Source organism: Bison bison, unplaced genomic scaffold (assembly GCF_000754665.1).
Source record: "Bison bison bison isolate TAMUID 2011002044 unplaced genomic scaffold, Bison_UMD1.0 scf7180017864032, whole genome shotgun sequence".
NCBI classification, from domain to species: Eukaryota; Metazoa; Chordata; class Mammalia; order Artiodactyla; family Bovidae; genus Bison; species Bison bison.
In genome coordinates this window covers 4,476,787-4,502,765 of record NW_011494604.1, presented here as the reverse complement: position 1 = coordinate 4,502,765, position 25,979 = coordinate 4,476,787, and the positions used below count along the sequence as shown (strand labels likewise).

At 42.1% G+C, this 25,979-nt stretch overlaps 2 protein-coding genes across 4 annotated transcripts in view; one reads left to right on the top strand and one right to left on the bottom strand.

Moving 5' to 3' along the window:
* The window catches only part of PCYT1A (phosphate cytidylyltransferase 1, choline, alpha), a 49,862-nt gene extending 36,226 nt beyond the window's left edge, over positions 1 to 13,636 (top strand). For all 3 annotated transcript variants that reach the window (XM_010834331.1, XM_010834330.1, XM_010834333.1), the window contains 6 exons: positions 2,579 to 2,695; positions 3,861 to 4,012; positions 6,382 to 6,460; positions 6,887 to 7,029; positions 8,472 to 8,660; positions 9,540 to 13,636. In XM_010834331.1, coding sequence (XP_010832633.1) covers positions 2,579 to 2,695; positions 3,861 to 4,012; positions 6,382 to 6,460; positions 6,887 to 7,029; positions 8,472 to 8,660; positions 9,540 to 9,746 — 887 coding nt within the window. In that variant the 3' untranslated portion in view covers positions 9,747 to 13,636. The remainder of the gene's footprint in view (positions 1 to 2,578; positions 2,696 to 3,860; positions 4,013 to 6,381; positions 6,461 to 6,886; positions 7,030 to 8,471; positions 8,661 to 9,539) is intronic.
* The window catches only part of SLC51A (solute carrier family 51, alpha subunit), an 18,811-nt gene continuing 6,302 nt past the window's right edge, over positions 13,471 to 25,979 (bottom strand). The window contains exons 3-9 of the mRNA XM_010834334.1: positions 19,677 to 19,831; positions 18,569 to 18,642; positions 17,998 to 18,156; positions 17,335 to 17,446; positions 16,924 to 17,070; positions 15,029 to 15,134; positions 13,471 to 14,486 (exon numbers count right to left, since the gene is read on the bottom strand). Of these exons, the coding sequence (XP_010832636.1) occupies positions 14,350 to 14,486; positions 15,029 to 15,134; positions 16,924 to 17,070; positions 17,335 to 17,446; positions 17,998 to 18,156; positions 18,569 to 18,642; positions 19,677 to 19,831 (890 nt within the window). The 3' untranslated portion in view covers positions 13,471 to 14,349. The remainder of the gene's footprint in view (positions 14,487 to 15,028; positions 15,135 to 16,923; positions 17,071 to 17,334; positions 17,447 to 17,997; positions 18,157 to 18,568; positions 18,643 to 19,676; positions 19,832 to 25,979) is intronic.

The window sequence follows — 25,979 nt, the reverse complement described above, 5'->3', positions numbered from 1 at the left end:
AATCAGAGATACCAAAGGAACATTTCATGCAAAGATGGGCTCGATAAAGGACAGAAATGGTATGGACCTAACAGAAGCAGAAGAGATTAAGAAGAGATGGCAAGAATACACAGAAGAACTGTACAAAAAAGATCTTCACGACCCAGATAATCACGATGGTGTGATCACTGACCTAGAGCCAGACATCCTGGAATGTGAAGTCAAGTGGGCCTTAGAAAGCATCACTACGAACAAATCTAGTGGAGGTGATAGAATTCCAGTGGAGCTATTCCAAATCCTGAAAGATGCTGCTGTGAAAGTGCTGCACTCAATATACCAGCAAATTTGGAAAACTCAGCAGTGGCCACAGGACTGGAAAAGGTCAGTTTTCATTCCAATCCCAAAGACAGGCAATTCCAAAGAATGCTCAAACTACCACACAATTGCATTCATCTCACATGCTAGTAAAGTAATCCTCAAAATTCTCCAAGCCAGGCTTCAAGCAATATGTGAACCGTGAACTTCCTGATGTGGATGTTTAACTGCTGGCAAATAGCCACTCAGTGTTAACAGCATTCTGTCCTACTGGCACTCTCCAGGAAGTGTGTTTACTGAGCTAAATCTCCTCATCTCACTTTGCCCTTGTTATATACTAATGGAAAGAACACCAGCACAATATTCTCAAGTTTTATATTCTATCTGTTGCCTTTTAGGATCAAATAAAGTGAGATCATAACTACTCTGGACTTGTTTAGGAAAGATAGAAGTATGTTAGTTGCTTCATGGTCATGATTTCTAGGATGTTGAAGAGAGACTATACTACTCAGATTGGGCGGGGGCTGCTTTGTTTTGTAGGTGAGGAAACTGATACTTAAAGAGATTAAGATTACATAGGAATGTAGCTTGTTGGCAAGCTTAAGCTATAACTTTTTCTGACTCCTAAATCCATCATATTATTTCTCCGTTTTTTGTTGTATTGGTGTATTTATTTAAAAATTTTACTTCCTATAAAATCGATGCGTTCCCATGACCTAACATTGAAAAAGGACACAGAGTGAAATGTCTTCCTCTCACTACTATCTCACATCCACCTAGTATCCCTTTTGCAGGCAACCAGTATTGCCAATTTCCTATGGATATCTAAGCAAATAATATAAGCAAAGTCTTCCCACAGTTTTAGTGGGTGGATCATGTCATAGTCTTCCAATGAAGTTTAGGTTGTTTCCAAAGTTTTGCTATTACAAAGAGTGCTGCAGTGAATAATGCAATCTGCATACATATTTACAAACATATCCATGAGATAAATTCCTAGAATTGGAATAGCTGGGCTAAAGGGTATAAACATTTGTCCTTTGTCTTTTGACAGATATTGCCTAATTTCATTTCTTAAAAGTTTTACCAGTTTATATTTCTATCAGCAGTGTATGATTTCTCAATTTAAAAACTATTCATTTATGGATAAAGCTATCTATAAAGAAAAGTCCATAAGCCTCCTGAGAACCAGCTTCCTCTCTCTTGATTCATTGTCCTCAAGGCAGGAAGGAGATGTATCTTATCCCTACCTTCAGTATGGTGTATTTGATAAGGCTCTGACACTTCTTTCCAAAAATAATGCAGATGTTCCTACTGTTCTTTTTTGCTGCTACAGTAAAACAACTCTTCTTTTATTCATGTAGTGGAAATAGGTTGCCTAGGACTCATTAGATTTATCATTTGAAGCATGATGAACAACTTTATCAATTTCTTTCTCAGTGTGTTTACTTGACTTTAGAATTAGCCTTGTACCCCAGGAAATCATTTCCTGCGTTTTCTTTCACAGTCCACTACCACTAAAAATAAGTTGATAGTCATTTATTATTTTCACTAATGGACAGGAAAAGAGGAAAAGCTCTAATATAAAGTCCTAAAGTATTTATATATGATTTTCAAGTATTTTCTAAATCACCGTATACTGAGAAGGTTAACATATTCACTATCAAGGAGAAATGCTTGAAGAAATTCCATCTGTTACCACAGAGCAGATAGTGAGGGTGAATCTGGGACTGAGAAGCAATAGATTGACAACTGGTGCTTACCTTCCTTCTTTTTCAGTCTCACTCCTCTGGATCACTCTTTACTTTCAAAGCAAAGTATTTTATTTTCAAGCAAAATGTTAGTCATTAGTAATCACAGCAGCTTGAAAATGAGAGCCGGCAGCCAAGACTATAGTTTAATTATAGTCTGTTTAAACATAACTGAAGTTTAAATATAAACCAAAAATGATGATTTTAAAGTTTTAGATATAGTTCTTGTATAACTCTTCCCTTCACTTCTTAAAAAACTTCAAGAAAACATAATCAAGAAACTCAATTACCTGATCAATTTGGTAAACCCAGGCTGACAAAGAGAGTTCGTGGCTATAATGCCAAGAGAGTCTGTGGAATTCTGTGATGTTATTCCTTACAATCCCCAAACACCCCAAATTAAGGTGAGTAGCCAGAGAACACCTTAAAAGGGAGTTGTGCAAGAATTGAACAGTCACACAGTGCCATTTGCATTTGTTAAATATGACGTATTGAGTCAGTGTGTTTGTCTGATAAATTCTTTCCTTTGGATTTAGGTGAACGGCCTGTGAGAGTTTATGCAGATGGAATATTTGACTTATTTCATTCTGGTCATGCCCGGGCTCTGATGCAAGCAAAGAACCTTTTCCCTAATACATACCTCATTGTGGGAGGTAAGAAAACACCTACTGACTTAGGTGCTGTCCAGAAAAAAATTATAGTAGCCCTTTTTCTCCTGTCTTTATAACCTGAGTACATTCACTCTTATTTTGGTTTTTAAATGAAGGATATAGTGTTGCCTTTTTAAAATGTGAAGCATATGAAGAACATGAAGTATCTAAAATCTGAACTGTATAAACCTGGAGAGAGATGCTCTAAGCTCATTGACTTGAGATGTCCAGGATTTATCTCACTGGTTTTGGCTGGTTTCTGCAGTCTGATCCCCTATCGCCTACTTTAAAATAGCATTTACTTTAGATTTCAGTTTATCACCCTAACATGACTCTGTATGTTTGTATGTGTACTGTGCATGCTCAGGTGTGTGACTTTGTGACCCCGTGGACTCTAGCCCACCAGGCTCCTCTGTCCATGGTATTTTCCAGGCAAGAGTACTGGAGTGGGTTGCCATGCCCTTCTCCAGGGGATCTTCCCAACCCAGGGATCGAACCCACATCTCTTGCATCTCCTGGCATTGGCAGACAGATTCTTTACCACTGTACCACCTGGGAAGCCTCTCAGTTTATCATTCTGAATCAGCTGAAGTACAAAAGTCTGCTAAGCAAATGTTATGTGGTCCAGTCCAGGCTAATAGGGCTTAACTGGTGGCTCAGATAGTAAAGAAGCTGCCCTCAATGTGGGAGACCGAGCTTTGCTCCCTGGATTGGGGAGATCCCTTGGAGAAGGGAATGACAACTCATGCCAGTATTCTTGATTGAAGAATCCCATGGACAGAGGAGCAGCCTGGTGGGCTACAGTCCATGGGGTCACAATGAGTCGGACATGACTGAGCAACTGATACTTTCCAGTCTGATAGGAAAACATTTTTTTTTAAACTGTTCATTGATGCAGAAATGTACAGTAGGTTCATTTCAAAGCCAAAGATCATAGTCTTCTGTTGTATCCTCTCCTTTCCAAAGTGTGAACATAGTGAGTATTGCTCCCGAAGGTGTATCTTGGATTAGAAAGCATTGTTATCCAGACTGAGGTACATTTAGAGTATTGTTATCCAAGTGGGGTGCTTGGTTACAATCCTAGGAAATGGTAGAGGTTAGTGACCGAGGTGTGGTTAAGCAAGCAGAGGGGACTTTGACTTATAACCTTATGATGTGGTGAACTCAGTTTGCAGTGATGAGCTAACACACAACTTCAAAGGCTTCACTGTGATGAATGAAAATGAGCGCTATGATGCAGTGCAGCACTGCCGCTATGTGGATGAGGTGGTGAGGAATGCCCCCTGGACCCTGACACCAGAGTTCCTGGCAGAACACCGGGTAAGAAACTGAGTACATGTTCCCATTCCCTGTTTTGTAATTCCCTCAATTTTGAAGGCTTCTGGTACTTGGGCTAGTTTTCCACTAGCTTTATTTTATTTCTACCTTCTCTGTAAATTTAATATAAAAGAGATGATGTTATTACTTCTAATAATAGTCATCCCTGACATTTTTATTGGATTTGATGGTTTAGAGGCGCTTTTACATCCATTATATTTCATTTGTTCCCCATGAAAGTCCTGTTGGGTAGTTATTAGTTATTTCCACTTTACATATGAGAACAGGGCCAGAGAGGCCAAATAACCAGGTTACACTCTAGCAGGGCTAGAAATTTAACCTCTATGCACCCCCACTCTTTCCCCCATAGATGTGTACATCCTCGTAGTGTACCAGCCTCTTTAGAGTATACCTAGCCCCAGCCATGCTCTCGGTTCAGTTCGGTAGCTCAGTTGTGTCTGACTCTTCGCGACCCCATGGGCTGCAACACACCAGGCTTCCCTGTCCATCACCAACTCCCGGAGTTTACTCAGGCTCATGTCCATTGAGTCGGTGATGCTATCCAACCATCTCATCCTCTGTCGTACCCTTCTCCTCCCGCCTTCAATCTTTCCCAGCATCAAGGTCTTTTCAAATAAGTCAGTTCTTCCCATCAGGTGGCCAAAGCATTGGACTTTCACCTTCAGCATCAGTCCTTCCAATGAATATTCAGGACTGATATCCTTTAGGATAGACTGGTTGGATCTCCTTGCAGTCCAAGGGACTTTCAAGAGTTCTCCAGCACCACAGTTCAAAAGCATAAATTCTTCAGCACTCAGCTTTCTTTATAGTCTAACTCTCACATCTATACATGACCACTGGAAAAACCATAGCTTTGAGTAGATGGACCTTTGTTGGAAAAGTAATGTCTCTGCTTTTTAATATGCTGTCTAGGTTGGTCATAGCTTTTTTTCCATGCTCTCAAGGAGCTCACATTCCAGGAAATAAGATATAGAAACATGGACTTATCTTGTATTGGCTTAAATTTAGTTTCAAGACTTTTAATTTCAGTCTAGAAATTATGTGGGGTCAGAAACCAGGGATGTTTCTCACTTTGTCTCAGTGAATTGGTATTATAAAAATCCTTATCTCCTTTTTATTTTCCCACATTAAAAAAGCAGATTTCCTACAAAAGATGGGTTTATAGCTGAGAAGAACTTACCAGGTTTATAGCTGAGAAGAACTTACCAGGTCCGGTTGGAGGCCCTCAAGCTTGAGGAACCAGCAAGCACGTTGTCAGTTCTCTACAGTGGTGTGTAGAATGTTGAAAGTAAATTGTCCAGTGAGACAGGAAATAAAAAGTAGCCAAAGTGCTTCAAAAGCAGTATTTGGGTAAGCCTGAAGCTAAGGGATATTTGTTACAACTATTTAGGATTTGGACAGACCTTTTATAGTTCTGTAGCTTTTCTGCATCAACATTTAGCAGCCAGTGGTACCAAAGGTGAAGAGCAAGATTATTCTCAGCAACATGGCCAGGCAGGCCCAGGCAGAAGAGGTTAGAGGGACTCCCAGATTCCCTTTTCTCTCCTTGTTTGTAGTATATCGTCAGTCATGAGTCTGGCTTGCTCACCGTTCTTATTTTCACTTTGCTGCCTTTGTGTCCCTGACAAATTGTTCATGGGTAATTGATATGTTAGCTGAGAGTTCCTGACATAGTCCTGATGAGCGCAACATTACAATGGCTTCTTGGAGCTGTATAGTGGTATTAGCAATTATATTAACAAAGGAGATACGGCCTATTCAAGAAGGAGTAATTGAGGTTTAGAAAGATTGTTGATCCCAGTGCAAGAGATATTGACAGTAGTAAAGTGATAAATCTGAGACCTAAAGGTCTTTTATGGGGCTCTTGGTTGCTATTTTTATATTCCCATTTACCTCACAGACTTAGAGAGAAACTAGTTAACAAAGAAGTGACTTCTTTCTCATATTTTTAGAAACTGTGTTTGACCAGTGCTTGTGGAGCCAGGAGGATAGGGAGGTTTCTTTTCTTCTTTTCTTGACTCCATCCACTAGCTAGCATACCACAAAATCCTCCAGGCCTATTTCCCACACCGTGGTGACTGGTATTCAGTGTGAGGGTAGCACTTCCAGGAACCAGGAGGAGCAACTAGAAGATAAACTGGCTAACTTCATGTTTATGATCCATAAACAGTTAGGTTGGATCACTTGTAAAAGAATTGTGAAATTTATGAGCCGAGCAAGGAGAGACAAAGAGAAAAGTTCATTTGAGGCCTGGCTTCACCTTGTGGCCCTTTTTCTGGGCCACAGAGTGTTGCCTGGTTCTTTCTAAGTAGCAGTTATCCTGAGTTTTAATGATGTTTCCTTATTTTCAGATTGATTTTGTGGCTCATGATGACATCCCTTATTCTTCTGCTGGGAGTGATGATGTTTATAAGCACATCAAGGAAGCAGGTGAGTAAGGTGATGTGCATCCTCATTTTATGGAGTCTCCGGAATAATGACATATTCAATCACATCACTACAGAGGAAAATTTATACAGTGAGAAATTCAACATCCACTTTTAGGTCACACTTTGGATAAGAGGTTAAAGTCAGCATAGCATCATATCCATCAGTTCTCAGTCTAAACATCTACTTTTGTTGTCTTTTTAATTTCAAGAAACCCTTCTCCAGCCCCATTCTTTTCTTAATATTAGGACATTTCCTTACTCCTAACCCTTCATTCAGTCTTCCTTCTGTATGTCAGTATCTCAGACTGTACTTAGTAATAGCAGACTCTGCTTTTTGAGGATAGGAAAGGACTGTGGCTCCCAGTTTCCATCTAGTCCTACTGCCTGAGCTATTCAGAGTATCACAGTATTTGTGTTTTTGGGTTAGGCATGTTTGCTCCAACACAGAGGACAGAAGGTATCTCCACATCAGACATCATCACTCGAATTGTCCGTGACTATGATGTGTATGCCAGGAGGAACCTCCAGAGGGGCTACACAGCAAAGGAACTCAATGTCAGCTTTATCAATGTAAGTTCTAACCTCATCCCAGAGTTCCCTGGCCCTATAGGACATGTGGCCTCTCACTTTGTCTAAGTTAAACTTGCTCTTCAATCTGCTCTTATTATCACCTCCAAAAGCTCAGTGGATACCTCTTTGCACATAGTACTATGCCAGGCTTTTTACAAAGAGCATTTGGATGTATCTGTTCTATAAAAAGAAGCATTATCTGCCTTTATGGTCTAGTATCACAACATTGATATAAGGACATACAGCCAATTAAATAAGAATGTATAACTTACAAAGTACAGTGTTTATATTGAATACATTTAAAACAGTAGTTCTTAACTTTTTTTTAATTGTATGGTCTTTATAAATCTGATGCAAACTATGGATCTTCTCCCTGTGTGGATAGTAACACACAGCATTTTGCATGCAACTTCTCAAGGCACATGGAACTAACTTTTAAAATTTGATTATGAAAGCAAGTTTATCTTAGCTTAATATTGCCCTTAGAAACAAACTGCTGTACATTTTGTATATAAATTATACCTCAGTAAACTTGATTTAAAAAGAAGAAAGCTGCTGTGTCTTCTATACGTGAGTAATTTACCATGCTCCCTCATTTGTTCCCAGCTCTGTGAATTATGAATGGGTAAAATGGTTTCATCTAAATTGATTTATCTGTGCAGATAAACGCTGGCTACTGTTACACTGTTGTTACACTGCAGAATTTATTTTCAGGTATTTAAGAATCCTAAACATACTCCCCTTCCCCTTTATGATCTGAAAATGAGAACACTTTTCATTTGGCTGAAGACTCCTTCCCTCCCTTTGGGAGGGTTCATACAATTTTCCCTTATTTTTAGGGCAGCTGACAGGACCAATGAGTATCGTCCTTACTTTGCGAATGAGCAAACAGACCTCCAGATGTTAAAAAAAAAAACAACTTCTCTGTAGTCATAGAATAAGCCAGTGATGGAGGGAAAATTTTAGCACAATAAATGAATTAAGTAAAAGGTCTACTACTTTCTTTTTCAACCTGTTAGAGTTGACTTGTTGTTGGCAGTACTGTACAGTGATCTTGGTGCTCCCTCCCTATACATATACATCTCTGTCTAGAATGGGGTTTTGGGTTTTGTTGGGCATGTTTATCTTCCAAGTTAATGTTTTGTCTTAAAAATCTGAGTTTGTTTGGTATATGCCAGTCTGTTACTGGGCTTACCCTGTGCATTTAGTTTAGTCCTGGGCTCTACAATCTTAGAATTATTACACTTTTACTTAGGATGACCATCCAGAGCATATCTTTTCTGTTACCATGGTAGGGAAATATGGGATATATTAAAGTAAAGTGAAATTCTCAAGACCAAAAGGAGTGTCTAAATAGAGTACCAAACCAAGTCTTTTCCTTCCCCTTGGTATGGAAGGTCAGAGTGAGTATTATTTCTCAAAACAGTTATTTCTTTATCCAGGAGAAGAAATACCACTTACAGGAGCGAGTTGACAAAGTAAAGAAGAAAGTGAAAGATGTGGAGGAAAAGTCAAAGGAATTTGTTCAGAAGGTGGAAGAAAAAAGCATTGACCTCATTCAGAAATGGGAAGAGAAATCCCGAGAATTCATTGGAAGTTTCCTGGAAATGTTTGGTCCAGAAGGAGCGCTGGTATGTTCCTTCCTGCTGGGCTATTTAGGGAAATTCAGGAAAATCTAGGGAATTCTTATGCTGTGAAAGGAACTATAGAATCCTTGAGCAGAAAGGGACATTGACAATAAGAAGTTATCTAATATGTTCCCTTTATTGGGCAGAACTATATTTCAACTATCCCCAGAAAGGTTTTAAAAATCTTTACAGAAAGTGGTTATACGTTCGCCTAATTTTGCCAGCTCTCTATAAACCTCCAAATATGGTGACAAGTGAGTAACCGTGCCTAGCTTGCTTCTACATTACAGTTTTGGATAGAAGGAAAGGAAAGAGCAAAGAACAGTTTAAAAAAAAAAACAAAACCACTGCCTCGACTACAAGCAGCCACTGCAGGATTGCTGGGTAAGGTGGGAGTTCTGTCCTTGAGGAATAGGCAAGGTCTTTTTGAGCTAGATAAGAGGTGCATGTGTAGCTATTAGCAGATGAGCCCTAGGATATCAGAGATGATCTGGCTGTGGGGGTGCTTGGATGCCAGAATAGATTATTCATGGAGAATATAGAATTTTCAGAAAATCCCCAAAACTAAGGTAGATACCCTTTTGTCTGAGTTAATTCCTTTGTTTTTGCCTAGAACCTAGACTACAGACCAGGTAGCTTTTTAAGAATTCCTTTGACATAGAAGTCAAAGATTGGGTGACAGTGGATAACAGGTGGGACCCCTTAGACATGTAGTCTAGCATAACCACTTTGACTGAGAAATTGCTTAGAATTGTATCTGTGGCTTACTTGGTCACTTTTGACATTACAGAGGGCACTCACGATAATTTGAAGTCTCAGATCTCCTCCATTGGTTAGTAGGATCCATAGGTTTCTTCTAACTCTTCCTTTTGGTCTCCCCAGAAACATATGCTGAAAGAGGGGAAAGGCCGGATGCTGCAGGCCATCAGTCCAAGGCAGAGTCCCAGCAACAGCCCCACTCGTGAACGTTCCCCCTCTCCCTCTTTCCGGTGGCCCTTCTCTGGCAAGACTTCCCCGCCTTCCTCCCCAACAAACCTCTCCAGACACAAGTCTGCAGCCTATGATATCAGTGAGGATGAAGAAGACTAAATTTTCATCTCTCCTTTCTCCTCCCTTCCCTCTGTCCCAACCTTCAGAAGCTCTCTGTTGAATTCCAGATTGTGATCCCAACACTAATCCTAAGGACAGCTACAAAGGAAAGACAGTTGGGGCAAGAGGACTTAGGATGGGGGGACCAGACAGCCTGTCCTCGGAGAGACATCACCCATCCCCACCAAGAAGGAGGCTAACTACATCTTAGAAGCCTGTTCTGCATTCATATCCCCTCCCCATGGACTTTGCTTTACTGTTTATGTTCATGTGCTCTTGACAGGGAAATTGTCATTTTTATTAATTTTTTAAAAATTAGTCTTTCAAACGTAGTAAGTAGAACTAATTTTTTGCCCCCGAGGAGTGGGCAGAAGGAAGTGGTGTAATACCCAGAGGCCTTTTCTTCTTGATACACCGTAGTGTTTGCCTTCTATTCTCAGGCAAACTGTCTTGCCAACTCCTTCAGGCAGTGAGCCATGCTGATGGGCGATTTGGAGGGGAAATACCATAATCTTGGTTTCCTTTTTTTAAAAAGCTAAAAGCTGAGTAATGGCCACAAATCCCCAATGTATACTGCTGGCACGTGTGTCCGTGTGGCTGTGGGAAGAAGGAGATCTGAGTCTGACTTTTCTTACTCCCTGAGGAGTTTCTTGTTGGACCCAATGGGGTCCATGAAGACGCTGATGGGGATGGAACCAGACCACATGGCATCAGCTGCGGTTTCTATGCTGTGTTCATCTCTCAGAAAATTCTGTTGCCCAGTTATTTGGGAGCTCTTGTCAATCTCTTTTTTGTAATCTTTAAATTCTTCCTGCCTTTAAAGGGAGGAACACTTTCAGGTTTACTCTGATTGAGGAGGGGAGTTGGACAATACTCAAACCTATACAAAGTCAGTTTAATTTTCCTCTGGGAGTAAGTCCCTAGCCCTACTACTCCTGTCTTAATACTCATTTCCTAGCTTTTTACAAAGGATACTTTGTAAATGTCTGCAGTTTCAACATGATCTGTTAATCCATGTTGCTCATAACCATATTGAATATTGAGAGAGGTTTGCAGAGAACATAGGTGCAAAAGCATAAGGAAACACACCCCTTTTTAAAGCCCTATCTTGACCTCTTCCCCTTGTAATAGTATCCTTGACTGGAACCAGTGCTCCATGAGGTGTTTCTTTTCCCCAGGGAGTTGGCATCTGGCAGGGACTCACATCACTGCCCCTCTAGCAAGTCTCCAGTGGCTCACATTATAAGAGTGTGGTAGATTCCCTCCCTCTCCCTCTGCCTGCCCCCATCTCCCTGTTACGTTGCCCAGGGGATTCACCACTTAAATTTCACATCAGAGAATGCTGAAGCTTAAGCACTTGCTGTTGAGCATGAGCTCCTTTTCAGCTTGTAGCATCCTACAGCACATGACCTAGCAGATCATTATCTATCATAATCCTAATCCTTATCATATCATAAGGTTCAGGGGAAATTTGCTTCTGTCCAGGGCCATCTCATCACTCATAAATACCCCTTGTGGGGGTGGAGTTTTAGTGTTTTCAGCTGAGAAAACCACATTTTATCTTTGCCCCTCTGCTAAGGTTGTGAGCATCTCATAATCCCTTTCCTGAACACGTTCTGGTAAAACTTGCTCTTATGCCTGAGGGCCAGTGGCTAGAGTTACTGCCTGCCTGCACAGCAGGACTACCTAGGTTCTTAAAACTCAGATCATCCAGAGAAGCAGAATGCAGCAGAGTAGAGGAATAAACAGTGAACCTCTTGCTGTCCTGATGGCCCATGAAAATTACATTTCTAACTCTTCTCATGAAGTGCTATTTTTACTATCAAATCTAGTTTACACAGGCTTTGGCTTGAAGTCCTTTTTTTGAAACTGTTGAAGTTAATGTTTTCCTACAATACCAGCTTTGTAGGATCATATATTTTAACTTTTCTGCTTCAGTCTTCCCTTTTTGGGAATTCTGCCCATTTCTGTTGATAGAAAAATGGTGAAATCACCACTGAAACCCACCTACATTTTCTCTCAAAATACATGTCCAAGTATATTTGGAAAGGGAGGCAATCCAAATGTGATTTTCCTGCCTGCAGTCACTCCTCACAGGTATTGTCTGGGTCCCAAATGTTTGGCCTGCCTTCTCTGCTCTGTAGATGGGCTGCTTTGGGCACATCCTGTCCTTGGAGTATAACGTCTAGGCCAACGAGCTCCATGAGACTGCCAGCACTGGCATGTGCACGTGTTGTCGGAAAACTCTCACCCCTTCTGGTGAGCCTCTGTGGCCTCAGTCTCCTAACACAGTATATCTCCGTGAAATTTTGACTGAAAACAAAAAACTTTATGGCATGGCATGCTAGGTACTTTGGGATAAATGTGATCCTACATGCTGGACAACGGTGGGTGGGTGGAGGAAGTTGTTGGGATGATGCATTATTTGATCATTTGTGCCTAATTAAATGAGGTTAGAGATTCGCATTCCACAACCGTGTGTGTGATCTGTAAATCTTTAAATATTAGTGTTGTTAATATTAATTTTTAACATTAATTTTAATATTACTTAAACCCTAAATTGCACAAGCAAAGCTGTCAGCCTGAATAGGCCAAATGTGGCAGAAATGGGAGAGCCTTAGAAGTTGGTTGGCCTTATAGCCTCTCTGTAATAGAAGGAGAAGGGAGACAGAAGCCTTGTAGCCAGTGGTGAGGATGTGCCATTTCATCAGTTACCTTGAGATGAGCTGGGCAGAAAGTTTGTTTTTTTCATACACTAGACTCCATAGCACTGAAGGGTAGAGGTTGAAATTTTAGAGGAGTAGAAATGGGTCATTTGTACTGCTCCAGCTGCTTCTGACCACTAGAGCCAAAGACCATTATTTTGATGAGGCTTGGGTAAGAAGGTTGGGGATGTGAAGAGGTCGAAAGTCCCGAATAAGAGGAAAAATTTGAGGGAGGTCAAGAGAGCTTTTGACCTTTTCTGATCACTGATAACATCGCAGGCAGCACCTGAGTTACATTTTTCTTATTTGTGACCACACAGCTGTCCAGGAAGTCTTTGAATATTCCATCCACAATGATTCTTCACAGTGCTTTTTATTCTTTCTTGACTTATGGGCAGCTTTTGTCTTTCTGGAGCTCATTGCCTTATTAATCCTGTTTCAAACCCTATATCTAAAATCTTTCCAAATCAAGTCTATTTTGCTGCTTTTGTTTAATTTCCTAAAAGCCATAGCTTTTACATGTTCTGTCAGCAAACTATCACCAGAAGTTGAACCAATGCAGGTAGGAGAAAAGCTCCCTTAACAATGTTTTTAACTAATGGTATTTTTTTCAAGCTTATCAATATAAGTATTTTTAAAGTTATATTTTTCAAGGTCATACAATGATTGTTCTTGTTTTCTCTCATGGAATAGATTGTCATGGGATAAAGACTGGTCCCTAGCTATTATTTTTGCAAATAAGTAGAACATGTTTTGGGGGTTATACTATTAAATGTTAATTTTCTTTAAAAGAAAGAAGAAAGATACTCTGTCTGCCAAAGTTTGATGTTAGTACTTAGATTGGGGTAGAAAACAAAAGTAGTTGGTTTAACATTAAAATGACTGCAGTTCTGTTTTCTTAGCTTTCAAGTGGGCTTTCCCACTATTCTTAGGGAGACACTGACTGTTTTGAACACAAAGATTTGATTGGTTGAGTTGTTTTGTATTGTGGATCCTGAGAAGAGTGTTGGAAAGAAATACTGGCCTTGGTGTAAACGTTGGCCCCATCACCAGTGCTGGTGTCCACAAGGACGTTTTCCTTAATCGGTGTTCAGTATTTTTTTTTCCTGTCTGAGTGTTATTAAATTGTTATTGTTCAGTTATTTTGGCTTTTGTCATTAGCCAAATAAAGGCAAAGTGATTTTACCTAATGTTTCATTTTATATGTTTTGACTTGGTATACATGTGTATTATATATTTTATGTATTTGAGACTTTTACCTGTATGATCAGTTCCTTTACTTTTGCATCCTAATTTGTCTCCTCAGAATCATTGCGTGCCCATATCATTGCAATTCCTTTTGCAGCTTGGCACAGAAGACTCAAAAAGCCATTGGCCCACAAAGGGAGGCTGATCTAGATCTCCCAGGTCTAATGTCATCAGCGCCCTACTGACACATCTGTAAGGGAAGAAAACACCTTCCATCTGTTCTTCAGAAGCCTTGTTTCTTTGAGACTTTGGGATCCTACTGTTTTGCCTGGCTGAGTTCTATTCCTGTTATTATACCAAGAAAACTATCATACACTCTTCCCCCTTTGATTTGCTTTGGGAAAGCTCAGAGTAACCTTTTAATATACAATCTTGATGGGCTAATGGCACCCACGGAGGCAATGTGCCCAATTGTAGAAAATCAAACTCCGTCCTGTTTATTAAGCTTAAAATACCTTCCTCAGGCAAGATCCAAAACAATTTCATCCTATCGCATAGTTCTGATTCATCTCTACAGTCAAGCACACATCATTTGCCAGCTTGCGCTGACAATAGAATCAATCCCCATTTGGTCAAGGTTGAAGAACAGTAAAGAAATCTGTGCCCATCTAATGAATATAGTGTCTCTTTCATTGTCCAAGCCATTCACCTCAGGCTTTGAGGTTCAGATCCTGGTCTGGAGAAGAGAAAGGTTCATATCCAAGCTTGTCATCTTTCCTTCGGTAGTATATTCGTGTCAGCACAGTGATCAGAAAACTCTCGAGGATGAGGAGGTGGCAGTTCATCACTGCAGCATGGGACAAAATATAGGTTATTCTAACTTAACAGAGGTGGTATCCCATACCAGCCCTGGCATATGAGTTGGACAGCAGTTTCTCTTAATTTATCCTCAAACCAGGACCTAGAGATATTAAGTTGTCACAAGTAACATGGCAAGTTGACAATAGAGCCAGAACCAGAACTTGGCTCTCTACCTCCTGAACTTTGAGGCTAGCATTAAACATTTCTTTTGCATGTTTTATCATCATGACCCTCTGCTTCCTAACCACACCTATTCCTCTTTCAGGAGCTGAGGATTGAACCCATGGCTTCCTGGGTTGATCATCAGGGCTGGGCCTCAAGCTGTGGGATTGCAGCTGTCTGTGTGATCAGAGAGGTCATAGACTCAGAGCCTCTGCTAGATTTCTTGGAGGTCTCTTTCTCAATACTCTAAGCAGAACACTGAATATTCTGAGAGTGGTTAGCCCTACTTCCAATCTAAGATCCTCTCTTCTCGGACCTCCCCCTCCTGCCCATCCTGGAATAGACTAGGAAACCCCATGTGCTTACCTTGAGACCTGATTTTAGAAGAAAAGGGAGGTGAACAAGCAATCTGCCCACCACTGGCCAAGACTGAGAAGATGGATGGCTGCAGAGCAGACAGAATAAGGAGTGCCTGCAGAACAGAAAAGAGGAATGAGGATGGGGGCTCAGCATCCCTGGCACAGGCTGGCCGGCCCACTGCTGTGTTTGAAATGTGTCTTAGTGCTTGCCCTCTCTGAGTACACTTTTCTGATGCACAGCTTCTCAGGGTAGACTTGGCTTGTCCAGGGTTCCCTCCAATAATCATGGGCAGGTTAATTAATCACAAGGCTTTTATTCTGTGGCCTGACCTCTAAGTGCTTCTGTAGCCTAGATCCTTTCTGTGCCCTGTCAGTCCCTTACTCCGTGGTAGGCTCTTCTGTCCTCTGTCTTCCTATAGACCCTCCACTTCTGCCTGCCATGTGCCTGTAAGCAGCACCTGCTTAGGTCAAATGAGAATTTATGTGAAATCAATCTGTTAACTATAAAGGAATCACTATGCCTTGGGAATAGGAGAAGGGCCCAGCAAGAAGACAGAAAGAATGGAGAGAGAAGAGAAACAATATGGAGCTAGAAGTCATTGCATTTGGTGGAAAGGTTATCTCTGGGCTTAGAGAATGGAAAGTGTAAAAAGTGAACAAATGTGCCTTTGGGAAAATTCTCGGGGAAGAGGTGATGATGCAGAGTCAGATGAGAAGGGATGTGGGTTTGGGAGTAGATAGTTGTATGTTTAAATTCCAGTCCCATCCCTTATGTACCTTTGAGCAAACCCCAAAACACCTCAGTTTCTCATTTGTAAAATAGAAAAAACAATGATTCTGAAGATTATAGTGAACTTAAATGTAATTAATGTATGAAAAGCACCTAATATGTAGTACTGGTCATATATAGTTGTAACTGTGATAATGCTGATGTTTCTGCTACTGCTGCTAAGTCGCTTCAGTCGTGTCCGACTCTGTGATACCCCATAGACGGCAGCCCACTAGGCTCCTCTGTCCCTGGGATTCTCCAGAATCCCACTCCAGAATACTGGAGTGGGTTGCCATTTCCTTCTCCAATGCATGAAAGTGAAAAGTGAAAGCGAAGTTGCTCAGTCGTGCCCGACTCTTAGCGACCCCATGGACTGCAGCCTACCAGGCTCCTCCATCCATGGGATTTTCCAGACAAGAGTACTGGAGTGGGTTGCCATTGCTGATATTTCTAGTGGTGATGAATTGCAAGATTTTTAGAATTAATGGGTAGTGAAGAAAAGAAAACAGCAAAGGTATAAGAATTTAAGGTTTAAAAATTCATGTGTTATGGGCGTCATTGTGTCCCCCTAAAAGATGCATTGAAGTCCTCACCCCCAGGACCTCAGAATGTGACCATCATTGTCTTGGTAACTGATTAGATGTAATTAGTTAAGACGAGGTCATACTGAAGTAGGGTGGGTCCTTATTCCAATATGACCGACGTCCTTATCAGAAAAAGAGACACAGACACATAAGGGGAGAATGCCCTGTGATAAGCCAAGGATGCCAAAGATTGCTGCAAACAATCAGAAGCCAGGAATAGTCAAGGAAGGGTTCGCCCCAACAGTGTTCAGTGGGCATGTGGGCCGCTGACAGCTTGGTTTTGGACTTCCAGCCTCTAGAACTGTGAGGCAATGCATTTCTGTTTTAAGCCACCTGCTTTGTGCTATTTTGCTCCAGCAACCTTAGGAAACTTACAGCACAGAAAAGCAACAACTGGGGAAGGGCAGGGATTCTTTCCCAAATCTCACAGGAAACCTAAGGCTTAAGAAGATTCCCAGACCCACTTCTAGCCTTTATTAGTCTCTGCTTCTAACCCCTACAATTTGTGGCTCATTATTAACCATCTTTTCTCTCCCAGGGTATAGTTACCTGGAACAGAACAAATTTGGCTCCTATGTTCTGCTCGCCCAGGTGCAGCCTGGCTTGACGAAAAATGATGCCTATGGTCCACAGAGCCGACAGGGTGGACACACCGAGGAAAGTGTTGATCCATAGAGCTGTGCTCCCCTCAGAAATCTGGTGGCAGGCCAGAAAGCAGTCAGTGAGGAAGCAAGCCCCTTTCTCCTTTTTTTTCCCTTCTCCCAATGGTGGGGGAAATAAAAAAGCTTCTTCTCTCCCCGTTAGAGTCCCTGAGCCTCTGCTTTTCCACAGTCGCCCTGTACCTGGGGCTATCCCAACCCTGGGGCCCTGAATCAGGGGATACTGGTTCCAGCTATTCCTTCTAGAGCTCAAAGGAATTAAACTCATCTTGGCCTCTGCTGCCCCTTACTCTGGACTTACGTCTGATGGGTCAAAGATGCCATCAGGGATGAGAAACAGGCCCACCAGGGTCAATGATATCTTGAAGAAGGCGTACTGGATGGGGCCCAACAGCAGCAGTTGAAGTCTCTTCCTGAAGTAGGAAGAGGATTAGGAACATAGGCCTACAAATCACCCACCCCAACCAGAACTTCCAGCTCTCTCATTGGGTTCCTGGCAAGGCTTGGCCACCATCATAGACACCAACATAGTCAAGTGGGTGGGGACTTAGGAAGAGCGTTGGGAACCATCTTTATTGCCTCCCACTCACCCTCAGACCAGAATGATGCCTTTTGAGCAAGAACTATCTGAGGATTGACCCCAACCTCATTAACTGAAACGGATGGAAGGGGAAAGTAAATAGTCCAAAGTGCAGTTTGTTCTCTGTGATAAAGTTTGTAGGGGACAGTGAGCGTAAGTGATGGGAACTCTCGAGTTCTCCTTCCTCTGTTCCTCCTACCCCTGTTTGGGTGCCCAGTGTGTGGGTCCTGGCTGTGGGATGCCCACCCTTTCATCACTGGCTTTGTTCCATACAAGCCAAATTCCATGAGGCTTGAAGCAGGACTGAGAGAGCCAGCAGAGGCTCTTGAGAGAGTGCAGAAGAGGCCAGTCTGCTCTCCAGGCAGCCTCTCCCTCCCGCCTCACCTGGTGATCTTGATTCGGGGGCAGCAGGGGCAACAGCAGCAGCAGGGGCCTGTATGGATCATCACCGGGGTGTCCTTCAGTGTCCTCAACACCGCCTCCTTCCCACCAAAGCCTTCCACCATGGCCTGCATCAGCAGGTAAAAGCACATCGAGTAAAACCTGGAGTTGGGGAGAGGTGGGAGGTGGGCCTAAGAGCACACAGAAGGGAGGTGGCAGGAGCTGGCGGGATACCACCTGCTGCCAAAGAAAAACAGACTGCAAAAGGACAGGGAGACGGGGGCTTCCTGAAGGGGTCAGGTAGGGTCTAGGCATTTTGAGAACTGAGAGAGGACAGGTGGAAGAGGGCAGGCTGTGAGAACAAAATGATGCCTGAGATGCACTAGAAGTTCAAGAGACAAGTTGGAAAGGGCCTGATTTGTGATCAGTTTGTTTGCATGGACTTATGGAAGGGACAGGGGATTAAAAAAAAAAAAAAAAAGGACACAAACTCTGGATTCCCAGGGTTGAGAGGAGCAGAAGGGGGACCTCAGAGGGATATCAAGTTCAGCTGGGGGCAGGGAAGGACACTCACGTAGTTATGGCCATTTCCACGAGTGTCAGGGCACGAGGAATCCAGAGACCAAAGCAGGAGAATGCAGACACTATCTGCTTGGAGAAGAACCAGGAGCTGGTTAGGGTAAGGAAGGAGACTGCATGCTCACCTTTTGTGGCAAGGTCTGAAGGAAGCAAAAGCTAAACAGCTGAGGCACCATTACTTAAAAGTGACTAACTGGGGACTTTCCTCGTGGTCCAGTGGCCAAGACTCTGAGCTCCCAGTGCAAGTGGCTTGGGTTCGTTCCCTGCTCAGGGAACTAGATCCCACTAACACTTGGCACAGCCAAATAAATATTAAAAAAAAAGTGACCAGTTGGAAAAAGAGCTAGTTAAATCAACTAATTAAAATATTTTTTAAATTCAGCTGTCAGTTTATTCCTTGTCTAGTGTTAGAGACAGCAAGTCACCTTGAGTCAGAGGCTCTTTTGAAGACTATCTCTCAACATATGTCACTGGAGTAGGAATAGGTCAATTCATCTTTAAGAGTACGTAGACCAAGATCCAACCCTTCCTTTTCAATATCCCATGTTATTAGAGCACCTCTGATGTCTTGAGATGGCCCAGGCAGGTGTCATCTGGCAGAAAAGGACCTCAAGGGCTTTGTTCTTCACCCAAAACAGACACAGAGCTCACCACACGGAAAGAGAAACCCCATCATGTGGCCTGCGAGCATGCCAAAGAGCTATCAAATGGCTGTAAGAGTGAGTTAGAAGGACTTACAATGTAAGGGTAGAGTGAACATGACCCCATGGGAAAAAATTACTCTCCTCCTACCCTCTGAGGAACCACTGCTGGTCTGTGCAGGAAACAAGCTTATTTTAAAGCAACACAGTAGCAGGGGAGTAGTGAGTGGGATAGCTGGTGGGCTCAGACAGTTCTTCAGCTGTTCTTAGAGCTGTTTCTGTGGCTCTAAGATTTCAAACACTCCATCTCACTGTCTGTGACCTTCTAAGCATGGGATCCTGACTGCAGATAGCAGACTAAAACCCCCACCCTAAAGTAGTAGAGGAAGGCAACTTGAATTATTGAGTTGAAAGGAATCTTCCTCTTCAGCCCCTCCCCAAAGGCAGCTGCAGGACCCTCACCGTGGGTGAAGAGCTGCACCAGATCAGGGTCTTCCTCTTGATAGGGCAGCGGGTGTTCTTGTGCAGGTAGACAGCAGCCTCCAGGAAGATGGCTATTGAGCCCAGGACAAACAAGGTCATGATGACCATGAGGGAAATATCCATAGGGCCCAATGCTAGAATGGAAAGAGAGGACAGGCTCCAGTGAGCTGAAGACCAGGGCTGAGGAGCAGAAGATGTGGGCTTCCTCACATGCATCTAATTGCTTTACCACATCTAGAATTACCTGGTCTAGGCTTCCTATCATGCAGAAGATGGGCTTTTTCTTAGACCTAGAATTTCCAACATGTGACTAGGAAATAGTCATTCTTCTGCATGCATGGGAGACTAGACCAGATCAATCTAAGTATGGTAAGGCTTACTTGAATCAGGATATAGACACCTAACAAGTTTGTACATAACAAAAATTCTAAGTTCGGAGGTCAACAGGGCCTATTCACTTTTCTCAGTGTCAGGGGTTATACTAGCAGACAGGGACCAGTTAACATTATAATTAAAGCAAAATATATACTTCTGATATACATCAGAATATATACTGATATACTTAAGTCGCTCAGTTGTGTCCAACTCTTTGTGACCCCATGGACTGCAGCATACCAGGCTTCCCTGTCCATCACCAACTCTCGAAGCTCGCTCAGACTCATGTCCATTGAGTTGGTGATGCCATCCAATCATCTCATCCTCTGTCATCCCCTTCTCCTCCTGCCTTCAATCTTTCCCAGCATCAGGGTCTTTTCAAATGAGTCAGCTCTTCGCATCAGGTGGCCAAAGTATTGAGTTTCAGTTCGGCACCGGTCCTTCCAATGGAGAAGGCAATGGCAAACCAGTATTCTTGCCTTGAGAACCCCATGAACAGTATGAACTTGATATACTTCAGTTCAATTCAGTTCAGTCGCTCAGTTGTGTCTGACTCTTTGCGACCCCATGAATCGCAGCACGCCAGGCCTCCCTGTCCATCACCATCTCCCGGAGTTCACTCAAACTCACGTCCATTGAGTCTGTGATGCCATCCAGCCATCTCATCCTCTGTCATCCCCTTTTCCTACTGTCCCCACTCCCTCCCAGCATCAGAGTCTTTTCCAATGAGTCAACTCTTCGTATGAAGTGGCCAAAGTACTGGAGTTTCAGCTTTAGCATCATTCCTTCCAAAGAAATCTCAGGGCTGATCTCCTTTAGAATGGACTGGTTGGATCTCCTTGCAGTCCAAGGGACTCTCAAGAGTCTTCTCCAACACCACAGTTCAAAGCATCAGTTCTTCAGTGCTCAGCTTTCTTCACAGTCCAACTCTCACATCCATACATGACCACTGGAAAAACCATAGCCTTGACTAGATGGACCTTTGTTGGCAAAGTAATGTCTCTGCTTTTCAATATGCTGTCAAGGTTGGTCATAACTTTCCTTCCAAGGAGTAAGCGTCTTTTAATTTCATGGCTGCAGTCACCATCTGCAGTGATTTTGGAGCCTAGAGATGTTTAAATTTGATTTCAAAAATTTTATCACTTTACTAGGACACACAACAGGACTTTAACAAAAGAAGTGGACCCAAGTAAAGACTCCAAGGATATTTGACCTATGCTGGCCCCAAGTACACTTATTCTTACATTAAATGTAATCCAGTAGCTGTCTTTAGTATTTATTGAAATCATTTGAGGAGTTGTTAAAAAGTAGCTGTCCAGACCCCTACTCCCTATACTCCATGCTACATAGATGTTGTTCCCATACATCTGGGATGTAATCTACATTTTAAACAAGCTCACCTGATAATAGAAGATAACAAACATTTTAACAACACCAATGAAGCTCCTCTGGCCTCACCCTTGCTAACAGGAAAACACTAATATAGTCACAATATTTGTTTCTGAGCATGTTCTAATTAGTGCAACAATGTTTTAAACAAAGTTAGTTCCATATCCTCAGTGACTAAGCCTGGACCCTCATTTATCTAAGTCTCTTCCCTCCTTGGCAGACTCTTTGCTTTTAGTCTCCCAACTGGCTAGATGACAGAAGAAGAAGGGGAAGACTGGCAGAGTCCAGCCACTGTCGTATTGCATTGGGAGTAAAGGAAATCAACCCTGAATACTTATTGGAAGGATTGATGCTGAAACTCAAATACTTTGGTCACCTGATGCAATCAGCTGACTCATTGGAAGAGACCCTGAAGCTGGGAAAGATTGAAGGCAGAAGAAAAGGGTCAGAGGACGAGATGGCTGGATGGTATCACTGATGCAGTGGACATGAACTTGGACAAACTCCAGGAGATGGTGAGGGACAGGGAGGCCTGGCATGCTGCAGTCCATGGGGTCGCAAAGAGTCTGACATGACTGGGTGACTGAACAATGAGAGGATATTGGCTGGTCTGCCCTATGTTTTGGTGACAGGGCAGCTCAGAGCTGCTGACACCAAAACAAGGAAGAAGGAGACCACATCCCAGTGAAGACTTGAGTTGTCATCTGGGTCAGTCATACTTGGTGACATCACAAGGAGCAACCAGGACAAAGGTGAATTTCTCAAAAACTACTTTGATGCTTTTGAACTGTGGTGTTGGAGAAGACTCTTGAGAGTCCCTTGGACTGCAAGGAGATCCAACCAGTCCATCCTAAAGGAAATCAGTCCTGAATATTCATTGGAAAGACTGATGCTGAAGCTGAAACTCCAATACTTTGGCTACCTGATGCAAAGAACTGACTCATTTGAAAAGACTCAGATGCTGGGAAAGGTTTAAGATGGGAGAAGAAAGGGACGACAGAGGATGGGATGGTTGGATGGCATCACTAACTCGACGGACATGAGTTTGAGTAAGCTCCGGGAGCTGGTGATGGACAGGGAAGCCTGGTGTGCTGCAGTTCATGGGGTCGCAGTCCATGGAGTTGGACACGACTGAGTGACTGAACTGAACTGAACTTTGATCCTGGTTGTTCTTATTTCAGGGTACATGTTTTTCTTTTTGTTTGCTTTCTCCAAGAGGCCCTTTATCTCTGACCACAGTTAGGTCTGTGATTAATCCAGAGGACCTGCTGCAGGGAAGGCAGTCCTTGGACAATCTGCCAGCCTACACTTCTGAAGTCAGTGGTAAGCTTTTCCTTTCTGTTACAGGCCTCAAAAGATAGGACTGTGTTGTTCTTCCCTCCTCCCCATTCCTGTCTCCACCTGCTTCCACTTAATTAGGATGCAGCCCACTGTGTGACCAAATTACTGGCTTAGTGTTGCTGTTTAGTTCTGTTGCCTCATTCTCAATTACCTCTACAGATATTGCTCTAGTAGGCCTGGCAGGTTTTAAACATTAACAAAATAAAACAAGCAAAAATCCACCTGGCTGCAATCCTTAATTAAAAAAAGACTACCTCCCTTCCTTGAAATTTTAAAGATATAAACATAACAGAGGATCTTTTTTCTGACACAATTTTATCCTTATACAATAAAAATGTGGGTTTAAAACAGTTGCTATTGTTTTATCATGATATACACATAAAGCCTTCCATGTATCAAAATAATTCCAGATAGATTAAAAAGATAAATCTTTAATAAACAACAATGATCTACTGTATAGCCAATGGAACTCTGTTCAATAGTATGTGCCAGCCTGGATGGGAGCGGGTAGGGGCTTCGGGGAGAATGGATTCATATGTATGTATGGCTGAGTCCTCTCTCTGTTCACTTGAAATTATCACAACATTGTTAATCAGCTATACCTCAATACAACAAAAAAAAAGTGTTTTAAAAAAGAGATTTTAAAAAAGCGGTATCTATTTAAAAATAAAACAGGGAAAATTGAGAGAAGGGAAAAAAAGAGAGATTTGTATTTTCATCAAAACTTGAGGGAAGACCTTCCTAAGCTTAGGTGTAATCCAAGAAATCACAAAGAGAAGGATGGTCAAATTTGATACAAAGAGTTTAAACTTCTGAATGTTAAAAAAAAAGTATAAGCGGTAAAGTGGTGATTTCACAGATGCACACTTGGGTAAAAATCCATCAAATTATATACATAAAATCATTGCCCTTTACTGAACGTAATTTATAACTGAAACAAACAAACCTTAATATGAACAAAACAGAAAGCAAAATTACCACAGGAAATTCCCTGGCTCTCTGGTGGTTAGGCGGAGAAGGCAATGGCAACCCACTTCAGTACTCTTGCCTGAAAAATCCCATGGATGGAGGAGCCTGGTAGGCTGCAGTCCATGGGGTCGCTAAGAGTCAGACATGACTGAGCGACTTCACTTTCACTTTTCACTTTCATGCATTGGAGAAGGAAATGGCAACCCACTCCAGTGTTCTTGCCTGGAGAATCCCAGGGACGGGGGAGCCTGGTGGGCTACTGTCTCTGGGGTCGCACAGAGTTGGACACAACTGAAGCGACTTAGCAGCAGCAGCAGCAGCTGGTGGTTAGGACCTGGTATGTTCACTCCTGGCAGCCAGGGTTTGATCCCTGGGTAGGGAACTGAGATCCCAAAAGCCACATGGTGTGACCAGAAAGAAATAAAAATAAATAGTATAGTAAAACTATAGCTATGTAAAGGATTTGGCTGAAGAGAAGGATAGAAAAGAGTTGAAGGAAAGAGTGGGGCCCTAATATCTTTATCATACAAAATGGAAAATGAAGAAGTACTATCCACAGTTGGCAAAATAAGAAATAAACTATAGGTATAGTATATACAGCTATAAAGATAACCAACTAAAAATAATGATGAAACCATGTGGAATGAGTAGAAGTTTGGTACTAAGTGAGTTAAATCTTTATGTATTACAGAGGCAGCCACAGATAATACACAAAACTGATACCACATGAAATAATAGTAATTTGAAGGTAACTATTAAAAAATCATCAGCTAAAAAAGTAGAATGAAGATTAAAAATGAGAATAAATAGGGCAGGGGAGTGTTAATTTTCATTAGTAGCCCTTTTGTACTATTTAAAATTTTACACTATGTTCATGTGGGTTAAGATAAAAACATTAAAAATGATTGCCTAGGAATAAATGAGCAATGCCATCTTTGGGTGATGAGACTGTGGGTGGTCTTTGTCTTCTTTCTTTTCCAATTATTCTATAACAAATATACATTTTACAACAAATAAGTTTTTTAAAGACATACTTTGCCAAATATGTAGTAATGTGAAAAAATTCATATGATGTCATGCTTATAAAAACAGTATATAAAATTGTAGCATAGTAGGATTTCCACTACTGTTAAATAAAAGCACAGAAAACAGAGCTTGTACTATGATACTTGCAGTGCTGGTCTTGAGTGGTGGGACCATACGCAACTTTCTTCTTCATACTTTTCTCTATTTTCATATTGACTTTACTGAATTATTTTTTACAATGGAAATGTTTAGTTTAAAAAAAAAACAGACAAAATATAAAGTCCAGATAGGCAGAAAGCAAATTTAATTCAGTAGATTTCTAAAAACCAATGTCCTTTGTTGGGAAGGGGAATATCGATGGAGGTCCCTCCTTGAGGGACTCCCCCAGCCCCTGCTTGACTCTCATCCTCATCAGCTCACTGAGAGCTGAGAGTGGAAACAGCCCCTCCAGAAGCCATCATGTCAAAGCCTTTCTCAATCTTCACTGTCCTTGACTATTCCCTCCTCCCTGAAAATCTCTCCCATCCCGCTTGACTCCAGTAACCACAGTTCTGGCTCCTCTCCTGGAGACCCTGGGTCTCCGATACTGATCCCTCATCCTCTCCTACACCCTGTGTTCCAGACTCAACCATTGCATCTCACCTCTTCTGTTTATTGAGGTTTAGGATTACCCTACCACCCCTCAGTTGTCACCCTGTTTATTTAACTTATATGCAGAGTACATCATGAGAAACGCTGGACTGGAAGAAACACAAGCTGGAATCAAGATTGCCGGGAGAAATATCAATAACCTCAGATATGCAGATGACACCACCCTTATGGCAGAAAGTGAAGAGGAACTCAAAAGCCTCTTGATGAAAGTGAAAGTGGAGAGTGAAAAAGTTGGCTTAAAGCTCAACATTCAGAAAACGAAGATCATGGCATCTGGTCCCATCACTTCATGGGAAATAGATGGGGAAACAGTGGAAACAGTGTCAGACTTTATTTTTCTGGGCTCCAAAATCACTACAGATGGTGACTGCAGCCATGAAATTAAAAGACGCTTACTCCTTGGAAGGAAAGTTATGACCAACCTAGTTCATCTAGTCAAGGCTATGGTTTTTCCTGTGGTCAGGTATGGATGTGAGAGTTGGACTGTGAAGAAGGCTGAGCGCCGAAGAATTGATGCTTTTGAACTGTGGT